Source organism: Zerene cesonia, chromosome 14 (assembly GCF_012273895.1).
Source record: "Zerene cesonia ecotype Mississippi chromosome 14, Zerene_cesonia_1.1, whole genome shotgun sequence".
NCBI classification, from domain to species: Eukaryota; Metazoa; Arthropoda; class Insecta; order Lepidoptera; family Pieridae; genus Zerene; species Zerene cesonia.
The window spans coordinates 1,064,547-1,079,129 of record NC_052115.1 but is presented as its reverse complement, the minus strand read 5'-3'; the positions used below and the strand labels follow the sequence as shown (position 1 = coordinate 1,079,129).

Here is a 14,583-nt window from a genome sequence, read left to right as displayed (position 1 = left end):
GGGCGCGCAGCTGCGCGGCAGGGAGGTGAGGGGGAGGGGGGCATACACGTGCACTAGCGTCCTGGCTTCGTCCGTCCTATACATGTAGCCTATAGCCTTCCTCAATAAATGGGCTATCTAGCACTGAATGAATTTTTCAAATCGGACCGGTAGTTCCTGAGATTAGCGCGTTCGATCAAATAAACAAACAAACGAACTCCTCAGCTTTATAAGATTGGTACATTGGACACAAAACTTAAAATACAATAATAAGTAAATAAACTATTGTATACTAAGGATTAACCTTAGTAAAATTAAATAACCCCGTAACCTATACGATAAAATAACACAGAAACCTTTATAGCCGCCATAGGCCTCTGCTATTCTTCCTGCTTATATAGGCACGCTTACTAACATACTGGACCAGTACCCATAAAGAAAGCGATAGTCGTACTCCAATTGCATTGTAGACTCTACGATGTAGAGTTATATCTAATTCTCAATTAAATGCGTCTGTGGCTATGTTGTTGCAGGTGAACAACTCGATAATATTGGAGCGGAACATATCGTTGACTGCGCAGGTGGTTATCACGCTGGAGTCTGTCAAGAATCTCAAGGACATTGGCGTTAGAGAGGTTTGTTGAACTGTGATATATCTGTGTAGGCGCTAGCACGTTATTTTCATTTTAGTAAGGATTAAATATATTAAACTGAATTATCGCTGTGATAATCTTTATTTTTTTGTGCATATACATTGTAATACTTCATTTTATTGTATAGGAAGGAATATGTTTATATAAGAATTGTTGGTGAACCTATATAAAAAAGTAAATAAAAGTTTTTGAAGCTGTGATGTGTCGGTATACCTGTATGTGTGCGCGTGCGCAGGGGCTGAGCGCGCGCGTGGCGACGGCGCAGCAGCGCGGCGTGGCGTGGCTGGAGCGGCACCTGCGGCTGGTGGGCGAGTGGGCGGCGCCCTACGCGCTGGCGCTCACGGCCTACGCGCTCGCCTGCGCCAAGGCGCCCAGCGCCGAGCACGCCTACCGCCTGCTCAAGCGGCGCCAGCGCTCCGAAGGTGAGCCCGCTTAGCCACTCCTCGCTTGACCGTGCTGGATTATGGCCTGAACCTTATAGGAGGCCCGTGTCCCAGCAGTGGGAACATATGTGGGCTGATGATGATAATTAATTAATGTTTCAAATTGGTTGGCATTTGAAATAATGTTTCAGTTGGTTGAGATGGTTCATAATCATCTCTATAGATGGCGTGGACACCCGTCCTTATGCATATGAAAGGTTAGAAGAAATTCAATTATTCAGGCTGGATCACGAGCGGCCGAGAGCCTAGACGTTGCTACTGCTTGGTAATAAATAATAATAGTTAAAAAAAACGAAAAAACACGCTTTTATCATATTTTGCAAATTGAAAAATGGAATAATTTTATCAAATTAGTGTATTGTCATCGGTCCTCAATAAATCTACAAAGTTTGAACGAAATCTGGCCGTTTAAAGTGGGTCAAAATCGCGCCCAAAGAAGTCGGTTACAAACAAACAAACATACAGGTGAAGCTAATAAAAAGCGTGTAAAAAGTGACATTCGAGTGATGCCTCGTGATTAAATTTTTCTATTCTTTAAAAATTCCTTATTTGTAAAGCAGCTCTATGCTATAAAACCAAAAATAAAAGATAATAAATAGTTTAATTTCCAACGTTTTTTCAATATGTTTAGGTGGGCTTATATACTGGGGTCAAGAACCAGTTCCACCACCGCCATATAAAATGGAGAACCAGAAACCTTTCCTGTTACCGCGACTACCTTACAAGTATGACTCTAACAACATAGCTACAACTGCGTACGCGCTTCTAGCTTGTATGGATCATCAGGTAAGTGAAGCCAAACTAGATATGTAATTAATAAATAAATAAATAATTGAAATATTATCACTTTAACAGGTTTATAAATAACATAAAGTAGAGGTCCTAGCATATAGCCCTTGTGATTTCCAAATTTACCTACGACTTTGAATTTAATTGACATTGAGAAATTTCTCGTTTATAAAGCATTTCAATGCTATAAAACTAAAAATTAAATTTAATTGACATTAACAATAATATAGTTGATCTTTTGTGTTTAGTTTAGATTTTTTAATTTTTTTTCGGTACAGAATATGTTTTTACTTATTAATACATAATACAATTAATCATATTTTTCTCCTAGGACAACAATGAACCAATTGTTATGTGGCTGAACTCTCAGAGGCTGAAGGAAGGTGGATGGGCGTCTACTCAGGTATGATTTGTTTTAATCTCTGTTGATACATCTTACATGTTTGTTTTGTATCAGCTGTACGCTCGGTAAGTCACTTATCGTAATTGAAAGGTAATAAAATATATAAAATTTAATATAAACTATCCTGTCTTTTAAGTTGGATGAAAGTGCACATGGTGTGCAAATTTGATTAAAATCGGTTGAATAGTTTAGGAGACCATCGCGGACAAAGTGATTATAAGATGTTAATCCCTCCCCCCCAGGACACGTACATAGCGCTGCGCGCGCTCATCGAGTACACGAACCGCAAGCGGCTGCGCGACGTGAGCGCGCTGAGCGTGAGCGTGGAGGCGGTGGCGCTCAACGGCTCCGCGCGCGCGCTGCGCGTCGACAACCACAACCTGGCCGTCATGCAGAGCATCGAGGTGGGTGCATACATACACGTCATGTTATGCTATTGGGTTTTAGCTTTCAATACTAAGCATAATCTATGCTTATACTAACTACGCCCCGCGGTCTCACCCGCGTAAGTCCGTATCCCGTAGGAATGTCGGGATAAAAAGTTGCCTCTATGTTATTCCACTTGTTTAGCTCCTACTAGTCCTACTACTAGTCTACCTACCAAATTTCATTGCAAACGGTTTAGTAGTTTTTGCGTGAAAGATCAACAAACACACATATCCTTACAAACTTTCGCATTTATAAGATTAGTTGGCTTAGTAGGAAGTAGGATAGTAAGAAGTAGGATTATAAAGCTGAAGAGTTTGTTTGTTTGAACGCACTAATCTCAGGAACTACTGGTCCGACTAGAACAATTCTTTCATTGTTAGATAGCCTATAGCCTTCCTCAATAAATGTATTGAGGAAGGCTATAGGCTATATATGAGACACGGGCGAAGCCGGGGCGGACCGCTAGTCTTATATATAAAATTCCCGAGTCAACGTTTTTATTACCGAAATCCTCCGAAGCGGCTGGACCGATTCTTATGAAATTTTGTGTGCATATTGGGTATGTCTGAGAATCGGCCAACATCTATTTTTCACACCCCTAAATGATAAGAGTTAGGCAGAACACCGTTTTGCCGGGTCAGCTAGTAATAATATAAAATTAAATTTTAATTATATAACTTTTATCGATATCATGCTTCTATGATGCACTTTTATGTAAATATCATAACTTACTCTTAAGCAGAGCATTAAAGGTACAATCTTTTTTTATTAAACAGTATATCGAATCTTATACTTGTTTGTTCACTTTTTTTGTCAAAATTCATGTCATCATGCAAAACTTCTTCTCAGTCCACAAACGGCGGGGAAACACTTTGTACAAACGACAAATAAATTATTGTCGTGAAAATTTCACAAACGTGTAGTAAACCGGAGGTATAATAAAAAGACTCGCATTCATAACGATGGAGAAGGGCAGGTCAAAGGACAATAGAATTACTATAGTCGAACAAAATGCAATTGCTTCATGTTTCTAATTTTATCTTTAATAACTGTATTTTTAAAAGGATATGTTGCTTTTCTAATTCGAATAGGATATCCTTTTGTTCTAACTCTTGTTCTAAAAGCTTTCGTTGTATAATTTTTTGCTTCAGCTCTTCTGTTATTATTTTCATTCGAATCTTTGTTATATCGAGATTTTCTTCTGTCAATTTATCAAAAGGCGTTTCTTCCTTTGGTTTGCCTGAGGAAAAAAAATATGCTTTTTAAAAAGTTCTTAACATGTGTGTATGTTTTAGATTTAGAAACAAAATATAAAATGCGATCGATAAGTTAACAAATAAAATATGATATGATTGTATTTATATTAATCTATATTCTATTAATAATAATAATAGTTAGTGTTTTTCATTGCATACCTGTGAAACATAATAATTTTGCTGTTCAATTGAAAAATTTTTAGTCTCACACTTCCATATTATTATTCATGTCGAGGAAGGAAGGTGGAATTACACCATCGACCAGTCTACTCGACTAGCCGGCCTGTTAGGCCCCAGTAGCGAGAATTTTTCGCTTGCTCGATTGAGAAATGTATCGCTACATACATAATTAGAATACTAATATATCTCTATATATCTATAACTTACTTTGCATGAATGATATGTTTTGTAACTCTGAACATAGTCTCTTCTTAGGTGGTTCGCTTTCTTGTTTTTGTATCATAATATCTTCACACGAGTCTGCAAATGAATTGCAAAATAAGTTGTATACATAAATATCTATAGCTAAGTGTGATGTATTCATATAACTTGTCAAACCATCAGTTAACACCGGATCAGTTGATTGATTGCTTTGACCTTCATCAGGCACCCGGGTTGTGTCAGTGTGGGAAGTACCTGAATATAAAATGAGTTGTTAATCTTCTCATGATAATATTCGTACTAAGTTTACGTGTCACTTACTAGGCACAACTGAATCCGAGTCGAAATGATTGCTACTATCATTGCTATCAGTAGAAAGAAGCATGATCTCTTTTACTTTCTCTTCTGCATGCGAGAGTCTTGTGGGTCTCCCTCCACTTTTGTAGGAGTCGGCTATCTTTTTCCTAGTGTCTCTCTTTATGGCCTCATACTTTATCTTTAGGTGTCTGTGGTCGCGATATACCGAACTTGCTGCACTGTTATAAGCCTTCTCGATATCCTTCCATGCTTTTTCTTTTTCCTGCCACGTACTGGCGTCGCTCTTTTTGCTCTCAATGATGTGTCTTCTTGTTCCAATCAATGACAGCAGGAGGTGAGTTTCGTCTTGCGAGAAATTAGTGCTCCTTTCGCGCTTCTGCTTTTCCATTGTATATAAACTTAAGAGTATCAAGTAATATAAAAGAAAACGGACGTAAAACAGTTTCCAATAATTTAAATAAAAAATATTAATTACATATAATTTTTAATTTACAAAAAAGCGTATTAGTAAAGAAACGTATAAAAGCTAGGTTAACGTCTCGACAACTATTAAGTGACTGATATTTTTATCAACCGGATACGTTATCAGCGAGTATAAAACTCGCTGACACAAAAAACACGTTATCAGAAGCCCATATCTGGTACATAGCGGTAAATAACAGATAACTATCTGAAACTATATGTAGTACGTAAAATCGGATCTTATTATTATGAAATGCTATTATATTTTTAATTTTTTTTTATGTCATAGCGGGCAACTGAACTAGTGGTTTGCCTGATGGTAAGCGATCACCACCGCCCATGAACATTCGCAATGGTAGGACCTCTGCGATGGCGCTGCCCGCTTTTTTTGGGTTAAGGGAAAAGGAATGGATTAACGACTGGAAAGAAGGAATGGACTGGGCCGGGTGAGGAAAAGGAAACGGGCCTCCGGCTCCCCTACTCACCGTATGAAACACAGTGGCATGCCACCATTTCACGCCGGTTTTCTGTGGGGGTGTGATACTTCCCCGGTGCGAGCTGGCCCAATTCGTGCCGAAGCGTGCTCGACTCCCACAATAATTTGTAAGCTATGCTTGTACTGTGCTAAAAATTCAAAATAAATTACTTTTTACAAAAAATTATCACCGTAATCCACAATAGGTTCTGATATATATATGTATCTGTTAAATTTTATAACTAGCAGTTGCCCGCAGCGTCGCCCGCGCCATCTTAATAAATTTTCGTGGTACAAACTTTTATCTCCTTAGAGGTAGAATTTATCAAAAGCCTTTCTTATGATGCCTATGTCAACATCTATCAGCATTCAAAATTTCAATCCGATTCATCCAGTGGTTTGCGCTGTGCGTTGATGGATCACTATGTCAGTCAGTCACCTTTGAGCTATATATATTTATTTAGATTTAGATAACAAGTCAAAATAATGAAACCTTTTAATTGTGACTAACAAATGTTTCATGCGAAGAATCGCCTTCGACTTATACAGTGTACTTACTTACTACTTTGAACTACTTGCATGATCATATTCAGCTGATCAGAATTGATTTCACGTTTTTTATTGTATTAAAATGTTTGTATCGCACAAATTCTTGAAGCTTGGGCACATGGGTGAACTTAACAGCCCTCCACTCGTTACACAAACACAAATACACACAAACATATGTATAACATTAATTTGTTTAATCGTACATCATTTGAATGTGAGATATCAGATGTAGTGGTGCAGTTTCACAAATAAATATGATTGCAACGAGATTTTATGGAAATATAAAATATGATGTATATGTGAAATACAGATTAACACAAACTTTTTCACGAACTTCCGTGCCGTTTGCACAAACACCGCTTTTGAAAATGTCACATTTACTGTTCAGATTCCCAAAGCATGGGGCACCGTGAAGTAACTGTGATTCAGTCGTCTTCGTATTTCATATACCATTAAACATGTCTTGTTTCGGCGTACCATCGGGAACGATAAGGGTGACGAAACTGGCTACATGATTGTATTTATTGAACTAGCTGCGCCCCGCGGTTTCACTATAAAAATTGGCCTATATGTTATTCCGGTTGTCCAGCTATCTACGTATTAAATTTCATTGCAATCGGTTCAGTAGTTTTTTGCGTGAAAGAGCAACAAACACACAAACATCCTTACAAACTTTCGTAATATAATATTAGTAGGATTAAAAATAATTTCTTTACAAAGTATTTAACGTTTTAAAACTAGAAAATTAAAATAGAATGTGTCGTCGCATATCGCATATCGCATATCGCAGATCCCGGAGGCGTGGGGCACGGTGAAGGTGACGGCGCGCGGCGCGGGCTACGCGCTGCTGCAGATGGCGGTGCGCTACAACGTGGACGCGCCGCGCTTCCAGACGCCGCCGCCCGCGCGCGCCTTCGCGCTGCGCACGCGCGCGCACTACCACGGCCGCAACCAGTCGCACATCGATTACCAGACGTGCGCCAGGTCTGCCCCACCCCCTCCCCCTCCCCCGCAACATCTCCGTTCTGTTCCTTATTTATTGTCAAATAAACATTCCACGGCGACATAACTTTAGTTGTAAATATTAAAAAAGGAACTTGTGACGTCCATTCCGATACAGTCGATTATTGTATTCTTGGTTGATTTAAAAGATCAAAAGCATTTTGAGATAATGTAAAAGCTACTATAAACTTTCGTTCTAGTAATAATTCATTAGAATTTTTTTCAATATATACACATATATATGTCCAATGGCGGCCCCGTCTAATACGTAAGATATGAGTAGTAAGGACGACATACCGCTTCCAGCTGGACGCTGCTGTCGGAGTCGCCGCGGTCGGGGCAGGCGGTGCTGGAGGTGGGCGTGCCCACGGGCTACCTGGCGCAGCAGCAGCGCCTCGACGCGTACGTGCTGGCGCGCCGCGTGCCGCGTCTGCAGCGCGCCAAGTACACGCCCACCAAGCTCATCTTCTACTTCGACTTTGTGAGTACAAGCACGGACGCACGCACGCACGCACGTTTTCTGGACATGTACAGAAAGACAAACAGATGAAGATCACATATGCACGCAGTTATTTATTACACTTACATGGGAACACAAATACACGCGCGCGCTTGTAATGATGAACGTGCAATCGCATAAACACAGATATAAAGTTATGCCCACGTTATTTATATATATTCCAACAACTGATTCACATCTGCCTATTATGGAACCTTTAAAATGAACATTTTCAACCTGAATTCAAATTTTACGAGTTATACTACCAAGATTATTCAATCTGTTATGGAAAATCTTAACTAGGATACCAGTTATTGAATATTTTTTTATATCTATTGAGATTTATTTGTGTAAAAATAAATCAGGCATAATTTTTTTTCTACAGCCCAAATCATATATGTTGTGCGTTTTCATTTATTTGTGCTATATTCTGTGACATTATACAATTGAATTACAACAGTTGGAGGAGGAGACGACGTGCGTGAACTTCACCCTGGAGCGCTGGCACCCGGTGGCCAACATGTCGCGCTATCTTCCCATACGGGTCTACGATTATTATGCACCTGGTATGGACTTTTTTTTAATTATTTTTCTTTTTTGTTAAGACAAGCTTCGTAATATAGATTTTTTTTCATACATTAACTATGCAATAGACAAATAGGTCATTTACTATTTTTACAAGCGATAAATGTGTCCTGGCAGAACAACGTTCAGCGGTTTAAGAATATACTGTATTACTTTACTGAGTGAATTATTAATTATGTTAATTCCAGAACGATTCAACGAAACAATCTTCGACGCGCTACCCACATATTTACTGAACATTTGCGAAGTGTGCGGTTCGTCCCAGTGCCCGTACTGCGCCGTGTACAACGCGGCGCGCGTCGCGTTCGCTTCGCTTTCGCTTCTCGCGCTCTGCGTGCTCGCGAGCGTGCTAGCGGGCGTGCAGCGTGCGTTTGTTGAACGGTGCTAACGTTTGCCAGCTAAATGTATTCTTTTAATTCGGCTGTACGGAGTGATTTAGTTTGATTAAACATTAGAAAAAAAAATCAGACTCAAATATACAGTAACAAGTTCAAAGTGTCTGCACTAAAGAATTTTGACGTAACGTAGATTTCATTGGAGGATATTGGTTGTTGCACATATATTTTAAAATATGGAATAAACAAATTATCAAAAGTTTATTAAAAATATATGTATATTGAATCACTCTGTATACAGAATAGTTATTTTGTTACTGTATTAATATCCAAGAGTCCTTTCCATTTCCAGGACATCTATGTGACTATTTAGAGCATTTATTATAATATGACACTAATCGATTTATTTACTAAAATAACAAAAGGCATGATCGTTTGCTAGTTAACCACATAAAATATTTATTTAATTACATCTTATTAATGAAGTTATTTTGGCTCTCTAAAAGTTTATACCACGACATGCCTAAAACAATGAGAAAAAAAAATTAAAGTAAAAGACAATAAATCTTGGAACAATAATTAAAAGAGCATATCATATTTTAATGAAAAGTGCAATTTTCAAATATATAAGATATCTTTTCAGGTTGTATAATTAAAGTTTACATGATGCTATGAGATGAAAAGTTATTAAATAACATAATGAAGTTATATACGTTTTGTAGATAATTCTGTATCTATTATTTTTAATAACCACCGGTTAGATTGTATTTATATCGTTTATTCTTTATTTCTAACTTCAACAGTGAAAAAATTTCTGTTAAAATTGAAGAATATGAGTAGACAAATCTCCATTCCATTTTAGTGTTAGCATTATAAAGAGGTGTTCATTTAGCGTAAGATCTAAACATTTTTATTGTAAAATAATTTCTCTTCGAAATGCATGTGTAAATAGCGTTACGTTTCGTTGCAAGAATTTGTGACAGCATTACGCTTTACCGAATCATATCGCTTCGTAATGAATTTATTTTCTTTAAATTTTTAAATTTGAAACTTATTTCTTTATACAACAGGTGCTTTTTGAATGCGCGATTCAATTTGAGACATGCTTACGAACGCCTATTTATATAAAAGACGAATCTACATTTATTTTTACAACTTTATAAGTCTTATATTGCATACAGAAGAAATGATAATTATATCATAGCATTAAATGCAAACTTGCCCTTAAGTCTTAAAAGGCAAAGTGCATCCACACTTTAATGTATATAATATTACGCCTAGCTATTGTAAGTGTTAAGAGAATAAGAGTAATATTTTTTAAATTTACCCATGTATTCGTATACACGATAAAAAATACACACGTCAATAAATTTGCCTTATAAATTGGATGACACTTAGATTTTACATTTTAGACGTAATATGAAAAAATTTTAAGCCAATTGTAATTATGTAAGCGAAAAATTATTTTTACATAAATAGATTTATTCATAGAAAAATATGTAGATTTTTCCAAATATGTACAAATGAGAACCCGTCCAGGCGTTGAAATGTACACCAAAATTATGTTAAAAATGCAGCCTAGATTGTAAATAGGTATTAACTTTTTTTTATATTTTATAGCATGCAAAAGTGTTTTATTGCATGATAATTAAGATTAACGTACATTAGTACAACATAAAAATATTCTATGGCACCTTGTCTAACATACATGTGTCTTTACTGAGCCCATACTACCAATATGCAGTTTCATATTATCTTCGTTATTTACATTTAATCAATAATTTTTCTATTAATGCCACAAACAGCTCTGCTTATATAATAACGATTTATAGTGTTTTATATAATATTATGTTTTGCACCTACATTTAAATTTAAGAAAGAAAATTAATTAATTCTCAGATGTTGACGTAAATACACATAGCTATCTTTATTTCAACTTAAAAATTTGTATCAACAACTGGGAAGGTTTGAAAAATTTTCAACTAAAATTTATTACATTTGCAGTTATTGTTTTTCTATATACATCGTATTATGTATATATTATATGAAAGACTATTATATATTGCCGAAGGTTTTTACAAATAGTATAAGTATAAGGCAGAGTCAAACTAGGTGTGAAATGTAATTTGTTTGTATCAAAACAAATATTTACCTGTCTTAGGCCTAATTTAATTTGTACCTTACCTATTATCATTCTATATAATAAAATATATAGAGAATAGCTATCATTACTTTATGAACCAGTGTATTGAATCTCATATAGTGACAATGCATGTTACTTAATTTGTTTCCGTCCAAATTTACCAATGACTGATTTTCTTTTGTATTTTGTGTAATATTTGAATGTGTGTAATATTTTATGATTTGTAATGTAACATTTGTAAGAGTGGAATCTCTGAGTAAAGATCTATTTTTAATAAAGAGTTCAATAAATAACGTTTGTTTTTTGTATTGCCATCCTTAAGATAATTAAAACTATGATATTTGACATTTAATCTTACAATGTTCTGATATAAAGCTTTAATTTCATTAAAATAAGTTTAGTGTTTTCATAATTAATGAAAATGTATTTAACACTAAATAATATATAAAGCAAAACTATATTTTTTTTATAGATAAAAACATACATAAATTATACATGCAAAATCGTAAACGTTTATCACTTAATAATTCAATTCCAATGCAAAAGTGGTATTTTGAGTAAGGGAGTTGAGCATGCATGGGAGATCGTCGTGAAAAAGTAGCATGCTTCTGTTTCGTTCGGTGAGTAGGGAGCCGGAGATCTTCATCCTTTTCCTGAACCTTCCCAGTCCGTTCCACTATTCCACTATTCTCGCCGTCAATTCCTTCCTTTAAAGCGGGCAACGCATTAACAGCAGCCCTACCTCTTCAAATGTTTATGGGCGGTGGTGATGGCTTACCATCAAGCCACCAGCTCGGAAGCCTACTAATAATAATAATACGGGCTCGTTTTCCGCAACTCGACGTCAAGCGCCTATTTTGCGTGAAAGAAAAGGAGGGGGGTAGCCAGTCAAAGCTGGAACCATCCCAGCTCCTCCATGAAGCTAAGCAGCTTGTGAGGGCTGCTGAAAACCTCAGGGAGGGACCTAGGACAACCCAAATGCCTTGCCCTGTACTCCGCAACCGCCGTGCATTCCATGATCACGTGGGCTGCCGTTTCTTCAGTCGTCATGCACGCTCTACATAACGCGACTGTCAGTAATCCCTAAGTTAAAGAGATGCTTGTTAAAGGGACCATGACCTGTAAGGGCCCCTGTAATTGTACGTAATTGTAATTTTCGCAGGTTTAAAAGTCGTCTAGCAAGTCTAGAATCTACGAATGGTAGGGCTTCTCGTGCCTGCTTGCAGTCAGATCTGCTCATCCATTCATCTTCCTGAGCGTTGTTAGTGAGCTGGATAATCGAAGACCGGATCCAGCTTGAAGGTATCGGAACAATAGGAAGCGGTCCCATGACCGATGTATCGGATGCTCTCCTGGCTAAGATATCAGCAGCATCGTTTAACGCCAAGCCTACTAATATAAAGTAGTGCGTTATTCAGATTCACCTATACTAACAGATACTACATGGTACAAGTCAAAATATTTTCAAATTATTCATTATGCTGTATCTTATATCATGAGGCCAGCAATACTATTTATAAGCTAGGCTCTGTGTCAAATTTCTTACTTATTTAGTCTTTTAATCATACTACCTATAATATAGGTTATAATCACAATGATACATCTTATTTTATTGAATTTTTATCGCATAAGATCTTGAATTAAATTTTACCGTAGAACTACTGTAAACCTTAAGATCTACCCATTCTGAATGGTAAGTTTTAAAAGAAGTTTTAAGAATATTTTTGGTTTACTGGGTCTGTCTCAAGGAATGCAACTGAAAAAGAGCTATGCAAAGTACCTCTCTTATCAGTTATTTATTTACATTAATTGCAATCTTGCAAACTAAATAACAAGCATATTAATTATTTATCTAGTAGCTAGCTCTGCATGTTATATAATATTAATTAAAGAAAAAAAATGTATGTCAAAAAGGGATTATAAACTTTCATTTGAATGAAAACACTTAGTTATTTAAATAATTTATTGTGTATAGTTATTCCTATAAATAACACAAAATTGACTAAATAATAACACTCCTATTGTCTCTTCTTAACTTGTTTTGCTTTAGAAGTGGATGCTTTAGCACCACCATTGAACAATGTCGTTATCATTTCAGACATCTCTGGAAGTTCAGACATTTTAGCCATGTTGCTTATTTGTTTCAAGTCCTCCTTTGTCTCTGGGTCATTCATCATTTTAGGTAAAATCATGATAAGCAGTAATGGTAACACCATCATAATAACCATTGGGTTGAACAGGAAATCTGTTAACCTCCATTGTTCTCTTACTTGGAAATATCTGAACTTGGTAAATGCCTTCATTTTCAGAGGATAAGGAACTTGTATAACCTGTGACGTTTGGATGTAGTTAACTTTTCGTGCTCTAAATTTACCTTTGGAATTAATTTCTACGCGTACAGGCTCGTACATATAGTCCGGATGCACAATCTCAACCACATATGACCCAGAAGGGACATTGTGTATGCTAAATGAGCCATCGTTTTTTATAAATCCGATGTATTCACCACCATTTACGTGTATTCTGGTGTCAACTTGCCAATTGTTTGTATCTTGTTCTTCTGGTGGAAATACTCGGCCTTCGATGACATATCTACCAACACCAACTTCGTCTTCCAAAGAATTTATTGCGTATGATGCATTTGCAAAAAGTAACAACGTCACGGTCGAAATAAATATTCGCAACATTGTTTTGCCAATTTCACGTGATGATAATTAAAAACTGATTTTAGACGATCGAATCACACAAATGTAAACTTTTTATCATTGATTCAATAATGTCATTGTCATGTCATAATGATATCTGTCAAATATATTTTTTCATTTATTGCTTTATATGATAGACTACAAGCCTTTTGGATTTATTTAATCGGTTTATAGCTTTAGTAGCTACTTTATTCGTTTCGAGGTTTGAAACCTAAACCAATTAGGGAGCTACTATTTTAGTTTATTGAATATAAATTTTATTTAACCTGTTTCACTTTTTACAAACCTTTAAAATTAATTAAAAACTTGTTACACAATGGTGACATAATTACCTTCCAATTAAATTTCTAGGATGATTTTCTACCCGTAACTCCTTGTAGAGTAGGCAAATGCCAACTATCTATTTTACTTATCAAATTTTAGTCATAAACGGCCCCTTAACGAAAGGGCCTCTCGGTCACACGCTCACGCGTTAACCGATGTAGCAAGGATACTATGAAGCTTCACATGGAATGTTATTTAATTGTTGTCTTTTCGCAAACCATACTTCTTAGGGTTATTGGAAAACTGTTGATATAGGCGATAAGCAACTTTTGTCTGTATTTTTTTATTTCTATGTAATTGGGGGCAACTGAGCTTGTGATTCGGCTTACAGTAATTGATATCCAACGCTTATAAACAATTGCAAAGGTGGGGCCGCCGCAAATGCAATGCAAATTTAAAGAATTAGGAAAGGATTGGTGATGGAACAAAGGACTGGATTCAAGACTGGGAAGAGTGGGGAAAAGGGTACGAGCCCGATTCGTGCCGAAGCGGGCTTAGTTCCACGCTCAATGTGGTATGTTGGAACTTCATTACGACTGGATAGGACAAGACAGACGTCTATTCGGTCCAAACCGCTTATAACGAAAGTATTTATAACTTTGGTGTATATATATCTCAGGCATATTGTAGTATTATGCCATTTAATTTTTATTGTGGTAGTCGACCACGCTTCGGCACGAATAGGGCCAGCTCGCACCGGGGAAGTACCACACCCCCACAGAAGACCGGAGTGAAATGGCATACTGCTGTTTTTGATTTGGAGAGGCGTAAGGTCTGCAAACGACGTTCATGGGCGGTGGTAGCGCTTACCACCAGGCGATCCACCAGCTCCATTGCCGTTGGTGAAAAAATA

At 36.7% G+C, this 14,583-nt stretch overlaps 2 protein-coding genes across 2 annotated transcripts in view; one reads left to right on the top strand and one right to left on the bottom strand.

Moving 5' to 3' along the window:
- LOC119831995 (CD109 antigen) overlaps positions 1-8,771 on the top strand; it is a 25,032-nt gene extending 16,261 nt beyond the window's left edge. Inside the window, exons 25-33 of the mRNA XM_038355573.1 lie at positions 513-614; positions 868-1,054; positions 1,707-1,861; positions 2,196-2,267; positions 2,510-2,671; positions 6,928-7,121; positions 7,446-7,620; positions 8,099-8,204; positions 8,412-8,771. Coding sequence (XP_038211501.1) covers positions 513-614; positions 868-1,054; positions 1,707-1,861; positions 2,196-2,267; positions 2,510-2,671; positions 6,928-7,121; positions 7,446-7,620; positions 8,099-8,204; positions 8,412-8,611 — 1,353 coding nt within the window. The 3' untranslated portion in view covers positions 8,612-8,771. The remainder of the gene's footprint in view (positions 1-512; positions 615-867; positions 1,055-1,706; positions 1,862-2,195; positions 2,268-2,509; positions 2,672-6,927; positions 7,122-7,445; positions 7,621-8,098; positions 8,205-8,411) is intronic.
- Positions 8,772-12,650: 3,879 nt separating this feature from the next.
- On the bottom strand, positions 12,651-13,502 carry LOC119831996 (ER membrane protein complex subunit 7). Its single transcript, XM_038355574.1, has one exon. It carries the CDS (start codon positions 13,386-13,388, stop codon positions 12,720-12,722), a length of 669 nt encoding a protein of 222 aa, XP_038211502.1. The 5' UTR covers positions 13,389-13,502; the 3' UTR covers positions 12,651-12,719.
- Between the last annotated feature and the right edge of the window lie 1,081 nt (positions 13,503-14,583).

Excerpts from the sequence above, each read along its gene's own strand:
- LOC119831996 (XM_038355574.1), bottom strand. The coding sequence starts at position 13,388 with ATGTTGCGAATATTTATTTCGACCGTGACGTTGTTACTTTTTGCAAAT.